This window comes from Bombina bombina, chromosome 6 (assembly GCF_027579735.1).
Source record: "Bombina bombina isolate aBomBom1 chromosome 6, aBomBom1.pri, whole genome shotgun sequence".
Lineage (NCBI taxonomy): Eukaryota > Metazoa > Chordata > Amphibia > Anura > Bombinatoridae > Bombina > Bombina bombina.
The window spans coordinates 302,084,077-302,102,552 of record NC_069504.1 but is presented as its reverse complement, the minus strand read 5'-3'; the positions used below and the strand labels follow the sequence as shown (position 1 = coordinate 302,102,552).

The following is an 18,476-nucleotide window of genomic DNA, read 5'->3' as shown; positions in this document are numbered from 1 at the left end:
TATGCTGTTCTGGCAATGCCACAGCTTTCTCCTCTAATGTCCCAAGCCTTAATGGTTTCACATGCAGTGACCTGCGGTTCCTCTCACCCTCTCCGAAGCGTATATTTGCCTATAGATTTGCTGCAGGTATCTGTGGCATTTTCTGATTTTCCTATGTTAAAGGGAAAATGCAAGAAAAAAATGTAGAGATTCAGATAGTAAGGTTTCTCTTCCACATTCTGCTACACTGGTTGCTCTTCCTCATAAGTCTGATGAGGAGGATATGTCGGTAGCCTCTGAGGGTGAAATCTCAGATTAGGACAGTATAATTCCTTCATCTGATACAGAAGAGATGCACTACAGTTTTAAGATTGAACACCTTTGTGCATTGCTAAAGGAGGTATTCGCTACTTTGGACGACTCCGATACTTATGTCGTTGTCAACTCTATTAAATCTAGTAAACTTGATGTTATTTTTTTCCACAAATTGGAGAGTTCAGGATTGTTCTCCCTGTCTTTTTTTTTTTTTTTTTTTTTTAAAGAGAAGTTTATTGTTGCTGTCTCCATTTAAATTCATGATGCACGGTACCTTATGTAGAAGGGGCTATTTCTACTCTGGCTGAGAGAACTATGATCCCTATAGTGGTTAGCCACCACTTTAGGATTCCTTGGAAATAAGCTGGAAGCTATTGAAGGAGATGTATGCAAGCGAGTGCGGCATTTTATTGGTGCAATGCCTTGTCTGAATCAATTTTAGTAGAAACTCCTTTGGAAGAGATTCAAAATAGGATTAAGGCTTTTCAACTAGCCAATTCCTTTATTTGTTATGCTAATATTCAAGTTATTAGTCTGGAAGCCAAGAGGCCTGGCTTCATTGTCCTAGCCTGCTGGGCGTTGACCAAAATCTTGTCAGATGTTACCTCTATGTCCAAGCTTCTGGCCCTTTCTTACAATGGTAAAGCCTTGTTTGGTCCTGGTCTAGCAAAAAGAGCAGGCCTAAATGATGTCAGAATCTTCTTGGAAGCCCTATCAGTTTGGGAAAAGGGGAAGCAATCTAAGAAACCCCCAGCTGAGTCTAAGTCAGCACAAAGGGTCTGCCCTGGTCTGGGATCGAATCAAGTGAGGAATAGACTTTCTCTGTTTGATTAAGCATTAGTTTGAGATGTTCCAGAGTCTTGGACTGTGGACTTAGTATATCAGGGTTACAAAAAGAATTCAAATTTCTTGAATTGTGTTCAGGATCTTTCCTCCCTGGGAGCGATAGTCCAGTTCCAGTAAGGGAATGGGGTCTGGATTCTACTCAAACCTGTTTGTGGTTTTCTAGAAGAGGGAATTTTTAGACTCATTCTAGACCTAAGGTGTATTATCAAGTTCCCAGAATATCATTGTTCGAAATGGAAACTATTTTTCCATTTTTGCTTGGATCCAAGAGGGTCAAGCTCATGGCGACCATAGTACTGACGGATGTGTATCTGCATGTTCTCATCCAGGGATTTCTCAATTTCCTGAGATTCACCTTTCTAAACAAACTTTTTCAGTTTGTGGCTCTTCTGTTTGGCCTTGCCACAGCTCCCAGAATTTTCTCAACGGTTCTGGGGGCTCTCTTGGCAGTGATCAGGTCTCAGGGAATTTCAGTGGCACCCTACCTGGACAACATTGGTTCAGGCACCATCTTTTCAACAAGCAAACTCTCATACAGAGATCTTGTTGTCTTTTCTACGTTCCCACGGATGGAAAGTAAATCTAGAAAAGAGTTCCCTTGTTCCAGCTACAAGGTTGGTTTTCTTAGTGACCATAATAGATTCCCTAGCTATGAAAAATTTTCTGACGGAGGTTAAAAAATACACAATTCTCTCCTCTTTCTACAGTCTACTGTTCGACCATCAGTGGCTCAATGCATGGACATCATTCCCTTTGCTCGATTCCATTTGAGAGCTCTGCAATTTTGCATGCTCAGACAAAGGAACAGGGACAGTTCGGATCTGTCTCAGAGGATAGATCTAGATCAGTTGACAAAAGTCTCTTTAGTGGAGGCTTTTTTCAGGAGCATCTGTCTCAGGGCACATGCTTCCAGAGATCTTCCTGGGTGATTGTGACCACGGACGCCAGCCTGCTGGACTGGGGAGCAATCTCGGTCTCGTTATAGGTGCAGGTACTATGGATTCGGGACGATTCTGCTCTCCCCATAAATATCTTGGAGTTGAGAGCGATTTACAATGCTCTGATAGCTTGGCCTCAGTTGTCCTTAGCCCGGTTTATCAGGTTCCAGTCGGACAATTTCACTTCAGTGGCTTTCATCAACCACCATGGAGGAACTCGGAGTTCCTTAGCAATGAAGGAGGTGGCTCGAATTGTTCAGTGGGTGGAAGCTCACAATTGCTCTCTATCTGCTATCCACATTCCAGGAGTGGACAACTGGGAAGCGGATTTCCTGAGCAGACAGACTATTCATCCCGGGGAGTGGGCTCTCCATCTGTAGGTGTTCTCTAGGTTAACCCTCAAATGGGGGATTCTGGAGTTGTATCTGATGGTGTCTCGGCAGAATGCCAAGCTTCCAAGGTATGGTTCAAGGTTGAGAGATCTGCAGGCAGTCCTGAGAGATGCCCTGGCGTTTCCTTGAGATTTCAGTCTGGCATATCGGTTTCCTCCATTTAACCTTCCACGTTCTCGTATCAAACTGGAAAGAGCATCGGTAATTTGAATTGCTCCTACGTGGCAGAACTAGAAGATGTCATCTCTTCCACCTTGGACGCTGCCTCTGACGAAGGACCTTCTAACTCGGGGTCCATTCCTTCATCCAAATTTTGTTTCTCTGAAGCTGATTGCTTGGAGATTAAATGCTTAGTTCTGTCTAAGCGTGTTTTTTCTGAGTCGGTCATTGAGACCATGATTCAGGCTCACAAGCCTGTTACTAGAACGATTTACCATATGGTATGGCATATATATACCTTTATTGGTTCGAATCCAAGGCCTAGGAATCCTGACCCTTGGAGTAGGGTCAGGATTCCTAGGATTTTCTTTTCTCCATGAAGGACTGGAGAAAGTATTGTCATCAAGTTCTCTGAAGGGTCAGATTTCTGCATTATCTATTTTGTTGCATAAGCGTCTGGTGGATGTGCCAGATGTTCAATCCTTTTGTCAGGCCCTGGTCAGAATCAGGCCTGTGTTTAGGTCTGTTGCTCTTCCTTGGAGCCTTAACCTTGTTCTTATAGTTTGAGCCATTGCATTCCATAGAAATTAAGTTATCTTGGAAGGTTTTGTTTCTTATTGCCATCTCTTCTTCTCTGAGGGTCTCTGAACTCTCGGCTTTTCAGTGTGATTAGCCTTACCTTATTTTTCATTCTGATAAAGCGGTTCTTTGTACTGAAGTGGGATTTCTCCCTAAAGTGGTTTCAGATAGAAATATTAATCAGGAAATTGTTGTTCCTTCTCTATGTCCTAACCCTTCTTCTCATAAGGAACGTGTGTTACGCAACTTGGATGTTGTGCGTGCTCTACAATTCTACCTACAGGCTACTAAGGATTTTCACCAGTCCTCTGCCCTGTTTGTTTGTTTCTCTGGAAAGCGTAAAGGTCAGAAAGCTACTGCTACTTCTCTTTTTCTCTGGCTGAGAAGTATAATTCGTTTTGCTTATGAGACTGTTGGCAGACAGTCTCCTGAGAGAATTACAGCTCATTCCTCTAAGGCTGTCTCCTCTTCTTGGGCTTTCAAAAACGAAGCTTCTGTGGAACAGAATTGCAAGGCTGCAACTTGGTGTCCTCTGCATACTTTTTCCAAAGTTTCCAAATTTGATTCTTTTGCCTCAGCCGAAGTTTCTTTTGGGAGAAAGGTTCTTCAAGCGGTGGTGCCTTCTGTTTAGGTCTTCCTGTCTTGTTCTCCCTCCCTAGTCATCCGTGTCCTCTAGCTTAGGTATTGGTTCTTACTAGTAATTGATGACGTCGTGGACTCTCCATATCTTAGGAAAGAAAACAAAATTTATGCTTACCTGATCAATTTCTCTCTTTCCGGATGTGGAGAGTCCACGACCCCACCCTTAATTTATTTAAGACCATTATTTTTTACTAAATCTCAGGCACCTCTGCACCTTGTGTTATTCCTTTTTTTTCATTTCCCTTCAGTTGAATGACTGGGGATTATGGGAAGGGAAGTTATACCTAACAGCTCTGCTGTGGTGCTCTTTCCTGCTGGCCAGAAGTGGTATACCCACTAGTAATTGATGACGTTGTGGACTCTCCATATCCAGAACGAAATTAATTTATCAGGTAAGCATAAATTTTGTTTTTCAACTAAAGGGAATGTGAAAATGGTGCAGACCACGTCCATTTTCAGAATTTTTGCACAAGGAAAAAAAGTAATAGTATTTATATACGGATGTACATTCGGACATTTAGTTGTAAAAGGAATGTCGAATATGTCCGCCGCCAGCAGGTTTCGGCTATTTTTGGACCCGGATTATTCTTGTGATAGTGCAATTCCTGAAGATCTGTGCAAATCCAGATATTAGTGTGCTGAACTTTCTCAATATTCAACATTCCTTTTTATAATGAAACATCCAAATGCACATCCCTATTTAATAATATTAATAATTAATCCATGCTTATAAAATAGCCTCATAAAATTGTAATTATCAAATGTCTTTTACGACTTTATGTATCCATTATCTGTTTACTAAAATCATATACCTATTTTTCTAGTATTTCAAATTTAAAATTTATGGGTATGCAAAGGGCATACATTACACAAACTGACTGAGCTAATGCTTGTCTTGTATTCTAAATAGTATGCCTAATAAAACTAGCCAGAAATCCATTATCTATCATCTGAGGTTTTTCTAGGTTATCTATCATCTAGGTTTTTCTGAGAAATATATTTATTGTGCCTTTGTTGACATTGGTAGTAAGTATATCAGAAGATAATGGACTCTCATTTGACTTTTATAATATGTATTTTGTTGTTACAGATGATATTGGTGCCCATATGAATGTTGGAAGAACGTACAAAAACTTAAATAAAAGCAAAGAGGCAGAAGAGTCATATTTGATTGCAAAATCTCTTATGCCACAGGTAAAGACATCTTAGATGCTGGTTCTGAGCTATTATGTTGGAATAGTAGGTCGAATAAATAGTGCATTCCTGTCATGTGTAAGTCATATGTTTTGATTTTCTCGCAATAGTTTTTCATCTTATATATTTATTTCTATAGTTTTTAAAATCCAACTATCTTTTTAGAAAACAAACTACCTTAACGACCAAGGACGTACGCCACACGTCCTCAAAAAAAATACAGTTAATGACCGAGGACGTGTGGCGTACGTCCTTGGTCTGGAAAGCAGCTGGAAGCGATCCTGCTCGCTTCCAGCTGCTTTCCGGTTATTGCAGTGATGCCTCGATATGGAGGCATCCTGCAATAACCCCCCTTGGCCATCCGATGCAGAGAGAGCCATCGAGAGGACATCGATGGCCGGTATCGTTGGTGGGTGGGAGCTTACGTGGGAGGCGGGTGGGCGGCCATCGATGCTCTGTATGCAGAGGAGGGGGGCGGGATCGGGGGCGGGAGCCACGGGGGCGCGCACGGGACCGCGCGCGTGCACGGGGGGTGGTGGGCGGGCACGTGCACGGGACGGGAGCGGGTGGGAACCGCTACACTACAGAAAAACAAAGTTCAAAGTAAATAAAACTAATAAAGTTTAAATACTAAAATTATAATCTAAGGGATCTGGAAGGGGTTGGGGGTTGGTCTTGGTGGGGGGGGGGGAAGCTACACTACAGAAAAGGGCTTTTTTTTAAAAAAAATAAGGCACATATTTTGCAAAACTGGGTACTGGCAGACAGCTGCCAGTACCCAAGATGGCGCCCATTAAGGCAGAGGGGAAGGGTTAGAGAGCTGTTAGGTGGGGGATCAGTGAGGTTGGGGTCTAAGGGGGCATCATAGACATCAGCATATGAAAATATGCTTTTTTTTTTTTTTTTTTTTAAAAAGGGACAAATACCTTTTATTTTAGTACTGGCAGAGTTTCTGCTAGTACTTAAGATAGCGGGGACAATTGTGGGGTGGGGGAGGGAAGAGAGCTGTTTGGGAGGGATCAGGGGGTCTGATGTTTCAGGTGGGAGGCTGAGCTCTACACTAAAGATAAAATTAACCCTGCAAGCTCCCTACAAGCTACATAATTAACCCCTTCACTGCTAGCCATAATACACGTGTGATGCGCAGCGGCATTTAGAGGCCTTCTAATTACCAAAAAGCAATGCCAAAGCCATATATGTCTGCTATTTCTGAACAAAGGGGATCCCAGAGAAGCATTTACAACCATTTGTGCCATAATTGCACAAGCTGTTTGTAAATAATTTCAGTGAGAAACTTAAAATTGAGAAAAATTTAACTTTTTTTTTAATTTTATCGCATTTGGCGGTGAAATGGTGGCATAAAATATACCAAAATTGGCCTAGATCAATACTTGGGGTTGTCTACTACACTACACTAAAGCTAAAACTATCCCAAAAAGCTCCCTACATGCTGCCTAATTAACCCCTTCACTGCTGGGCATAATACACGTGTGGTGCGCAGTGGCATTTAGCGGCCTTCTAATTACCAAAAAGCAACGCCAAAGTCATATATGTCTGCTATTTCTGAACAAAGGGGATTCCAGAGAAGAATTTACAACCATTTATGCCATAATTGCACAAGCTGTTTGTAAATAATTTAAGTTAGAAACCAAAAGTTTGTGAAAAAATTTGTGAAAAGTGAACGATTTTTTGTATTTGATTGCATTTGGCGGTGAAATGGTGGCATGAAATATACCAAAATGGGCCTAGATCAATACTTTGGGTTGTCTACTAAAAAAAAATATATACATGTCAATGGATATTGAGAGATTCCTGAAAGATATCAGTGTTCTAATGTAACTAGCGCTAATTTTGAAAAGAAATGGTTTGGAAATAGCAAAGTGCTACTTGTATTTATGGCCCTATAGTTTACAAAAAAAGCAAAGAACTTGTAAACATTGGGTATTTCTAAACTCAGGACAAAATTTAGAAACTATTTAGCATGGGTGTTTTTTTGTGGTTGTAGATGTGTAACAGATTTTGGGGGTCAAAGTTAGAAAAAGTGTGTTTTTTTTTCCATTTTTTCCTCATATTTTATAATTTTTTTTATAGTAAATTATAAGATATGATGAAAATAATGGTATCTTTAGAAAGTCCATTTAATGGCGAGAAAAACGGTATATAATATGTGTGGGTACAGTAAATGAGAAAGAGGAAAATTACAGCTAAACACAAACACCTCAAAAATGTAAAAATAGCCTTGGTCCCAAACGGACAGAAAATGGAAAAGTGCTGTGGTCATTAAGGGGTTAAGAGTGTATCTTCCCTCTGTCTTGCCTGTCTTTCACCTACTTTTTTCTCTAGATTTCCTCTGTTCTTTAATAGTTATCTGGTTTTACAATAAAAACGTAATGAATTTTTTTTTATATAAAATAGTGAGGGGATTCTTACTGGCTTGCTGTTCAGTGTATAACAAAACTCCTATGCAGACTTGATTCAAGCAGATATGCAAACCGTGTTCTCCATAACATTTTTGCCAGCTGGGTGGAATTATGGAGTAGCTGTGTAATATTTTCTAATTATATCATTTTCTGCTATCCAAATCACAAATTAATTGCATAATTTAACATAAATTTATTTAATGATGATTTTTTTTTTTTTGTACACATTTTATTGTGGTTATATAACAAAACGGGGCAATCAAGTTACAGCAGGAAAATTCAGAATCTACTCAGTAGTAAATACAGTATTAGATTATCTCAATCTAGGATTAATCAATAAAGATAAATAACACACTCAACTATGTTAAAGTTCTACATTGCATATTGCCCAGATATCTAAATAAGGAATAGAGTAAACCTAATTACCCCCCCAAAAAAATAAAATAACATATATATCCCCATTCAAGCAGTGAGATAGATTGTGATGTGGCATTGATAATTTTATAAAATATTTTATTCATTTTATTGTTGGTTTTCTTACACCATGATATGTACAGTACATAAAATAATGGCATAGTTTGATAAAAAAAAAATATCTTTTTTGTGTGTGCTGAAAATGGCCTACAGTAGGGCCTAAATGGGAGCAGCATCTAAAAACTGCAAAACAGAATATCACAAGGCTGTAAATGGCTTAGCAGTTAAAGGGTTTATATATTTCAAAAGAAAACAGAACATTTGTAAAAATGTGTGAAAACACTCACTTAAATCTCACATGTGCATGCTTTAGGTGCCTGCAAACATCCAGTATTCATACAACAAAAACTTAGTCCAGCAGCACAAGGTAAACTGAAAACTCGTCCTTGATTCCATAGTTATTTAGGTATACATCATCATCATTTTGGATATTACTCCTTACTCACGTTGAATAAAATGCTGTACTTCAATATAATGCTATACTTCAATATAAGACCATTAAAAGCCAAAATAAGGCTGTGCAAGATTAACCCTCCACTGTGTGTGTATGTATGTATGTGTGTGTGTGTGTGTATATATATATATATATATATATATATATATATATATATATATATATATATATATATGCGTGTGTATATGTATCTATATATCTAAAACAAATGCACTCACAGGACTTGCACACAAAAAAACAACCACATTTTATTGGAACGAAATGCATTTGTCAAGATTTGGAAGCTAAACTCAGAAATAAACCCCACTTTTTCTGGTTACTACTTGTAGGGTGCGTTAACGCATCATTAAGCATAGGGAAAATATATATATGTGCCAAGTGTAAGGATGCCCCAGTAGCACAAATATATATTTCTCCAACATTGGTGTGTCCGGTCCACGGCGTCATCCTTACTTGTGGGATATTCTCTTCCCCAACAGGAAATGGCAAAGAGTCCCAGCAAAGCTGGTCACATGATCCCTCCTAGGCTCCGCCCACCCCAGTCATTCTCTTTGCCGTTGCACAGGCAACATCTCCACGGAGATGGTTAAGAGTTTTTTGGTGTTTAAATGTAGTTTTATTCTTCTATCAAGTGTTTGTTATTTTAAAATAGTGCTGGTATGTACTATTTACTCTGAAACAGAAAAGGATGAAGATTTCTGTTTGTAAGAGGAAGATGATTTTAGCAAGTAACTAAAATCGATTGCTGTTTCCACACAGGACTGTTGAGATGAAGTAACTTCAGTTGAGGGAAACAGTTAGCAGTCTTTTCTGCTTAAGGTATGACTAGCCATATTTCTAACAAGACCATGTAATGCTGGAAGGCTGTCATTTCCCCTCATGGGGACCGGTAAGCCATTTTCTTAGTTAAACATAAAAGAATAAAGGGCTTCAAAAAGGGCTTAAAAACTGGTAGACATTTTTCTGGGCTAAAACAATTGCTTTACTAGGCATATTATTCAGATTCTAACTAATTATTGGTATTATAATCTTGGGGAACGTTTAGAAAAACGGCAGGCACTGTGTTGGACACCTTTTTCAGATGGGGGCCTTTCTAGTTATAGACAGAGCCTCATTCTGGGACTGTATAGGGGTTAAATGTAAAAACGGCTCCGGTTCCGTTAATTTAAGGGTTAAAGCTCTGAAATTTGGTGTGTAATACTTTTAATGCTTTAAGACACTGTGGTGAAATTTTGGTGAATTTTGAACAATTCCTTCATACTTTTTCACATATTCAGTAATAAAGTGTTTTCAGTTTGAAATTTAAAGTGACAGTAACGGTTTTATTTTAAAACGTTTTTTGTGCTTTGTTGACAAGTTTAAGCCTGTTTAACATGTCTGTACCATCAGATAAGCTATGTTCTATATGTATGAAAGCCAATGTGTCTCCCCATTTAAATTTATGTGATAATTGTGCCATAGTGTCCAAACAAAGTAAGGACAGTAATGCAACAGATAATGATATTGCCCAAGATGATTCCTCAAATGAGGGGAGTAAACATGATACTACATCATCCCCTACTGTGTCTACACCAGTTATGCCCACACAGGAGGCCCCTAGTACATCTAGTGCGCCAATACTTATTACCATGCAACAATTAACGGCTGTAATGGATAACTCCATAGAAAATCTTTTATCCAAAATGCCTACTTATCAGAGAAAGCGCGATTGCTCTGTTTTAAACACTGAAGAGCAAGAGGGCGCTGATGATAACTGTTCTGACATACCCTCACACCAATCTCAAGGGGCCATGAGGGAGGTTTTGTCTGATGGAGAAATTTCAGATTCAGGAAAAATTTCTCATCAAGCTGAACCTGATGTTGTGACATTTAAATTTAAATTAGAACATCTCCGCGCACTGCTTAAGGAGGTGTTATCTACTCTGGATGATTGTGACAATTTGGTCATTCCAGAGAAATTATGTAAGATGGACAAGTTCCTAGAGGTTCCGGTGCCCCCCGACGCTTTTCCTATACCCAAGCGGGTGGCGGACATAGTAAATAAAGAGTGGGAAAGACCCGGCATACCTTTTGTTCCCCCCCTATATTTAAGAAATTATTTCCTATAGTCGACCCCAGAAAGGACTTATGGCAGACAGTCCCCAAGGTTGAGGGGGCGGTTTCTACTCTAAACAAACGCACTACTATTCCTATCGAAGATAGTTGTGCTTTCAAAGATCCTATGGATAAGAAATTAGAGGGTTTGCTTAAAAAGATTTTTGTACAGCAAGGTTACCTTCTACAACCAATTTCATGCATTGTTCCTGTCACTACGGCAGCGTGTTTCTGGTTCGAGGAATTAGAAAAATCGCTCAGTAAAGAATCTTCGTATGAGGAGGTTATGGACAGAGTTCAAGCACTTAAATTGGCTAACTCTTTTGTTTTAGATGCCGCTTTGCAATTAGCTAGATTAGTGGCGAAAAATTCAGGGTTTGCTGTCGTGGCGCGCAGAGTGCTTTGGCTAAAGTCTTGGTCAGCGGATGTGTCTTCCAAGACAAAATTGCTTAACATTCCTTTCAAGGGTAAAACATTATTTGGACCTGATTTGAAAGAGATTATTTCAGACATCACTGGGGGAAAGGGCCACGCCCTCCCACAGGATAGGTCTTTTAAAGCTAATAATAAGCCTAATTTTCGTCCCTTTTGCAGAAACGGACCAGTCTCTAATTCTGTATCCTCTAAGCAAGAGGGTAATACTTCACAACCCAAACCAGCCTGGAAACCAATGCAAGGCTGGAACAAGGGTAAGCAGGCCAAGAAGCCTACCACTGCTACCAAAACAGCATGAAGGGATAGCCCCCGATCCGGGACCGGATCTAGTGGGGGGCAGACTTTCTCTCTTTGCTCAGGCTTGGGCAAGAGATGTTCAGGATCCTTGGGCGCTAGAAATAGTTTCTCAAGGTTATCTCCTGGAATTCAAGGAACTACCCCCAAGGGGAAGGTTCCACAGGTCTCAATTATCTTCAAACCAAATAAAGAGACAGGCATTCTTACATTGTGTAGAAGACCTGTTAAAGATGGGAGTGATACATCCATTTCCAATAAGAGAACAAGGAATGGGATTTTATTCCAATCTGTTCATAGTTCCCAAAAAAGAGGGAACATTCAGACCAATTTTGGATCTAAATATCCTAAACAAATTTCTCAGGGTACCATCGTTCAAAATGGAAACTATTCGAACGATCCTACCTACTATCCAGGAAAATCAATTTATGACTACCGTGGATTTAAAGGATGCGTACCTACATATTCCTATCCACAAGGAACATCATCAGTTCCTAAGGTTCGCTTTTCTGGACAAGCATTACCAGTTTGTGGCACTTCCATTTGGATTAGCCACTGCTCCAAGGATTTTCACAAAGGTACTAGGGTCCCTTCTAGCGGTTCTAAGACCAAGGGGCATTGCAGTAGTACCTTACTTGGACGACATCCTGATTCAAGCGTCGTCCCTGTCAAAAGCAAAGGCTCATACGGACATCGTCCTAGCCTTTCTCAGATCTCACGGATGGAAGGTGAACAAAGAAAAAAGTTCTCTGTCCCCGTCAACAAGAGTTCCCTTCTTGGGAACAATAATAGATTCCTTAGAAATGAGGATTTTTCTGACAGAGGTCAGAAAATCAAAACTTCTAAGCTCTTGTCAAGTACTTCATTCTGTTCCTCGTCCTTCCATAGCGCAGTGCATGGAAGTAATAGGATTGATGGTTGCAACAATGGACATAGTTCCTTTTGCACAAATTCATCTAAGACCATTACAACTGTGCATGCTCAGACAGTGGAATGGGGATTATACAGACTTGTCTCCGACGATTCAAGTAGATCAAAAGACCAGAGATTCACTCTGTTGGTGGCTGACCCTGGACAATCTGTCACAGGGAATGAGCTTCCGCAGACCAGAGTGGGTCATTGTCACGACCGACGCCAGCCTAGTGGGCTGGGGCGCGGTCTGGGAATCCCTGAAAGCTCAGGGTCTATGGTCTCGGGAAGAGTCTCTTCTCCCGATAAACATTCTGGAACTGAGAGCGATATTCAATGCTCTCAGAGCTTGGCCTCAACTAGCAAAGGCCAAATTCATAAGGTTTCAGTCAGACAACATGACGACCGTTGCATATATCAATCATCAGGGGGGAACAAGGACTTCCCTGGCGATGAAAGAAGTGACCAAGATAATTCAATGGGCGGAGGATCACTCCTGCCACTTGTCTGCGATCCACATCCCAGGAGTGGAAAATTGGGAAGCGGATTTTCTGAGTCGTCAGACATTCCATCCGGGGGAGTGGGAACTCCATCCGGAAATCTTTGCCCAAATAACTCAATTATGGGGCATTCCAGACATGGATCTGATGGCGTCTCGTCAGAACTTCAAGGTTCCTTGCTACGGGTCCAGATCCAGGGATCCCAAGGCGACCCTAGTAGATGCACTAGTAGCACCTTGGACCTTCAACCTAGCTTATGTATTCCCACCGTTTCCTCTCATCCCCAGGCTGGTAGCCAGGATCAATCAGGAGAGGGCCTCGTGATCTTGATAGCTCCTGCGTGGCCACGCAGGACTTGGTATGCAGACCTGGTGAATATGTCATCGGCTCCACCATGGAAGCTACCTTTGAGACAGGACCTTCTTGTTCAGGGTCCATTCGAACATCCGAATATGGTTTCCCTCCAACTGACGGCTTGGAGATTGAACGCTTGATTTTATCAAAGCGTGGGTTTTCAGATTCTGTAATAGATGCTCTGATTCAGGCTAGAAAGCCTGTAACTAGAAAAATTTACCATAAAATATGGAAAAAATATATCTGTTGGTGTGAATCTAAAGGATTCCCATGGAACAAGATAAAAATTACTAAGATTCTATCCTTTCTACAAGAAGGTTTGGAGAAAGGATTATCTGCAAGTTCTCTGAAGGGACAGATCTCTTCTTTATCTGTTTTACTTCACAAAAGACTGGCAGCTGTGCCAGATGTTCAAGCATTTGTTCAGGCTCTGGTTAGGATCAAGCCTGTTTACAGACCTTTGACTCCTCCCTGGAGTCTAAATCTAGTTCTTTCAGTTCTTCAAAGGGTTCCGTTTGAACCCTTACATTCCGTAGATATTAAGTTATTATCTTGGAAAGTTTTGTTTTTGGTTGCAATTTCTTCTGCTAGAAGAGTTTCAGAGTTATCTGCTCTGCAGTGTTCTCCACCCTATCTGGTGTTCCATGCAGATAAGGTGGTTTTGCGTACTAAGCCTGGTTTTCTTCCGAAAGTTGTTTCCAACAAAAATATTAACCAGGAGATAGTTGTACCTTCTTTGTGTCCGAATCCAGTTTCAAAGAAGGAACGTTTGTTACACAATTTGGACGTAGTCCGTGCTCTAAAATTCTATTTAGAGGCTACTAAAGATTTCAGACAAACATCTTCCTTGTTTGTTGTTTATTCTGGTAAAAGGAGAGGTCAAAAAGCGACCTCTACCTCTCTTTCCTTTTGGCTTAAAAGCATCATCCGATTGGCTTATGAGACTGCCGGACGGCAGCCTCCTGAAAGAATCACAGCTCACTCCACTAGGGCTGTGGCTTCCACATGGGCCTTTAAGAACGAGGCTTCTGTTGACCAGATATGTAAGGCAGCGACTTGGTCTTCACTGCACACTTTTGCCAAATTTTACAAATTTGATACTTTTGCTTCTTCGGAGGCTATTTTTGGGAGAAAGGTTTTGCAAGCCGTGGTGCCCTGGTTTTTTAATCAGGTCTGATGAATTATTTTCTCTAACTACAGTCACCACGGTATCATATGGTTTCTCCTATATATATTTCCTCCTGTCCGTCGGTCGAATGACTGGGGTGGGAGGAGCCTAGGAGGGATCATGTGACCAGCTTTGCTGGGACTCTTTGCCATTTCCTGTTGGGGAAGAGAATATCCCACAAGTAAGGATGACGCCGTGGACCGGACACACCATTGGAGAAAGTAATTTATCAGGTAAGCATAAATTCTGTTATTTCTTTCATGTATATGTGGCAAGAGTCCATGAGCTAGTGAAGTATGGGATATACATTCCTACCAGGAGCGGGCAAAGTTTCCCAAACCTCAAAATGCCTATAAATACACTTCCCACCTCACTCATACCTCCGTTTTACAAACTTTGCCTCCTTTGGAGGTGGTGAAGCAAGATGTGCTTTATTTCTTCTGTGAAAGGCGCTTCTAAGCATTTTGAAGCCCAATTCCTCTCAAAGTACAGTGTTTGTCTGAGGGATGTGAAGGGAGTATTGCCTGATGATACCATGTTTTCGCCTATGGGAAATCTGTTCTAGGGCTCTCTGTAAATCGGTCGTAGGGATTCCTCTGCTGCCTTCCTTTTACAGATCAACATTATACTCCTCTACTGATATGTTTCAGTACTGGTTTGGCTGTCTGCTATATGTGGATGGGTGTCTTCTGGTAAGTATATATCGTTTTTTTAAGACACTCTGTTTTATTTGGCACTTTATATTATAAAGTTTTTAATATATATTGCATATATTTGCCATGAGTCAGGTCTGTGTATATTTCCCTTTTGCAGTCTTAACAGTTTCAGCATGGATATTATGTTTATGGGAGAATTTAGGTATTTTTTTTCTGTGGTTCCAGTTAGTTGTAACTTGGAGTCTGTTTTTCAAAATTTTCGTGGGCAAATCAGGATTGCGATGATGCAAAATGCTACCTTTTGCAAAAAATAGGGGTATTAAACAGCGCTAACCCTACAGAGACCTCAAGCTGTTCCAAAATAACAATTCTCCCTATTAATTGTTAAAAAATATATAAAGTACACAGCAAATTGATTGGATCAGCGCTACTATAGCAAGAGGAAACTATCAACAATATCAATGAATAGACAAAATAACAGATCTATTAGATATGCACAATAATATATTGTTTGTGCATATCTAATAGATCTGCTATTTTGTCTATTCATTGATATTGTTGATAGTTTCCACTTGCTATAGTAGCGCTGATCCAATCAAAATGCTACTTTTTATTGCGTTATTTTTGGCTTGAAGTTGCGCCTGTTATGACATGCATTGCATCATTCCATTGTGTTAGCTTTGGCGGCAAAAGTTTTTACCTCTGCATTTGCGTCATCTATGTTTGCGTCATTCTTGGCTCCAAAATTTGTTATATTAAGTCTCTCACTCTTTTGCTCGCTACTCTCATTTGTTTTTAGAGGGCTATGATGTTTGCTTTAGATTTATTTTACTTTTGTATAAGTATTTTTTCCCATTCCTGAAACTGTTATTTTGAGAAAATTGGATATTTTTGTTTAAATGTTATTTTTTCTTTTTTGTTACATTTTGCAAGATGTCTCAAACTGATCCTGCCTCTGACGTTACTATAGGACTAAGCTGCCTGAACACAATTCTACCAAAGCTAAGTGTGTTTGTAAATTAGCTGATCTTACTTACTGCTCAAATATGTGGCACTTATGACAAATAATTACATGCTGATAATGTTTCTATAAGTACAAATACATCTACTGTTATTCCTTCACAGTCTTATGTACATGATATTCTTCCAGATATGAAAAATTATATTGCTGCAGCCATAGAGAAGGCTATGACTGCTATTCCGCCTTCAAATAAAGGTAAAAGGTCTTTCAAAACTTCTCATAAATCTGGTGAAATTTGTATTGACCGACAGCATACTGAAGTATCCTCTGCTTATGAGGATCTCTCTGGCTCAGAGGATCCTGCATCAGAGACTGAAAATGACAAATCTTTTCTTTTTAAGATTGCATATATTCGTTCTTTATTAAAGGATGTACTGTTTACTTAGGGTATTGAGGAGTCTAGTCCTCTTGGTAACAAAACTAGTAATCGTTTTGAATTCTGTTTTTAAAACTTCTGAGGTTACTCATGAAGTTTTTCCTATTCCAGATGCTATCTCTAATATGATTACTAAAGAATTGTCTAAACCTGGTATTTCTTTTAACCCTTCTTCATGGTTTAAGAAGCTGTATCCTTTACCTGTGGCCAATTTAGAGTTTTGGGAAAAAGTAACTAAGGTTGATGGGGCTATTTCCACTCTTGCCAAACGTACTACTATTCCTATGGAAGATAGTACTTCTTTTAAGGATCCTTTAGATAGGAAGATTAAATCTTATCTTAGAAGAGCATATTTCTATGGCTGATGTTGCCGCTTCTTCAACTTTTTGGTTGGACAGCTTAGCACAGCAGTTATCAGATCCTGAACTGTCTAGCATTGTTCTTTTACTTCAACATGCTAATCATTTCATTTGTGATGCTATATTTGATGTAATTAAAATTGATATTAAATCTATGTCTTTAGCTATTCTAACTAGAAGAGCTTTATGGCTTTAATCTTGGAATGCTGACATGGTGTTTAAATCTAGATTACTATCTCTATCTTTCCAAGGTAATAATTTATTTGGTTCTCAATTAGATTCTATTATCTCCACTATAACTGGGGAGAAAGGGAGTTTTTCTGCCCCAAGATAAGAAATCTAAGAGTAAGTTTAAAGCTTCCAATCGTTTTCGTTCCTTTCGTCAGAATAGAGAACAAAAAACCTCTCCCTCCCCTAAGGCCTCTGGTTCTAATTGGAGACCATCTCTAAATTGGAATAAATCCAAGCCTTATAAGAAACCAAACCAGGCCCCTAAGACTGCATGAAGGTGCGCCCCTCAAACCAGTTTAACTGGTGGGGGGCAGATTGAAATTATTTCAAGACTTTTGGACAGATTCTGTTCATAATCAGTGGATTCAGGATATTGTTTATCAAGGTTATCGAATAGGTTTCAGAATAAGACCTCCCATGGGAAAATTCTTTCTTTCTCATGTTCCAACAAACCCTGTAAAGGCTCAGGCTTTTCTGAAGTGTGTTTCAGACCTAGAGCTTTCAGGGGTGATTGTCCCAGTTCCTTAGCAGGAACAAGGTTTGAGTTTTTATTCAAATCTGTTCATTGTCCCAAAGAAAGAAGATTCGTTCAGACCATTCCTGGATCTGAAAATTTTAAATCCTAACTAGATGGTGACTATAAGGACTATTCTGCCTTTTGTTCAACAAGGTCATTTCATGTCCACAATAGACTTACAGGACGCTTATCTTCACATTCCGATTCATCCAGACAAGCATTACCAATTTGTCACTCTTCCATTTGGCCTAGCGACAGCTCCAATAATTTTCTCGAAGGTTCTCAGTGCCCTTCTATCTGTAATCAGAGAGCAGGGTATTGCAGTGTTTCCTTATTTGGACTATATCTTGGTACTAGCTTAATCTTTTTATTTAGCAGAATCTCACACAAAACTAGTGTTGTTTCTTCAAAGACATGGTTGGAGGATCAATTTACCAATGAGTTTCTTGATTCCTCAGACAAGGGTCACCATTTTAGGTTTCCAGATAGATTCAGTGTCCATGACTCTTTCTCTAACAGACGAGACGAATGAAGTTGTTTTTAGCTTGTCTAAACCTTCAGTCTCTCTCATTCCCTTCAGTGGCTATGTACATGGAAGTTTTTGGTCTCATGACTGCAGCATCGTTTTTATGAGACCTCTACAGCTTTGCATGTTGCACCAATAGTGCAGGGATTATACTCAGATATCACAGTTGATAAACTTAAATCCCAACACTCAATGATGTCTGACTTGGTGGTTAAACCATCACCTTATTGTTCAAGGGGCCTCCTTTTCGTCCTTCCTGGACTGTGATCGCAACAGATGCAAATCTTACAGGTTGGGTGTGGAGAGCTGTCTGGGGGTCTCTGACAGCACAATCAGTTCGGAATCCTCAAGAGGCGAGGTTACCAATCAATATTTTAGAACTTTGTGCTATTTTCAGAGCTCTTCAGGCTTGGCCTCTACTGAAGAGAGAACTTTACATTTGTTTTCAGACAGACAATATAACAACATTGGCATATCTCAATCATCAAGGAAAGACTTGCAGTCCTTCAGCAATGAAAGAAGTATCTTGGATATTTTCTTGGGCGGAATCCAACTCTTGTTAAATTTCTTCGATTCATATCCCAGGTGTAGACAATTGGGAAGTGGATTATCTCAGCCATCAGACTTTACATCCGGGGGAGTTG

At 39.9% G+C, this 18,476-nt stretch overlaps 1 protein-coding gene across 1 annotated transcript in view; it reads left to right on the top strand.

Annotated features, from left to right (window-relative positions):
- The window catches only part of TMTC3 (transmembrane O-mannosyltransferase targeting cadherins 3), a 405,658-nt gene that overhangs the window by 330,265 nt on the left and 56,917 nt on the right, over positions 1-18,476 (top strand). The window contains exon 12 of the mRNA XM_053719235.1: positions 4,941-5,044. Coding sequence (XP_053575210.1) covers positions 4,941-5,044 — 104 coding nt within the window. The remainder of the gene's footprint in view (positions 1-4,940; positions 5,045-18,476) is intronic.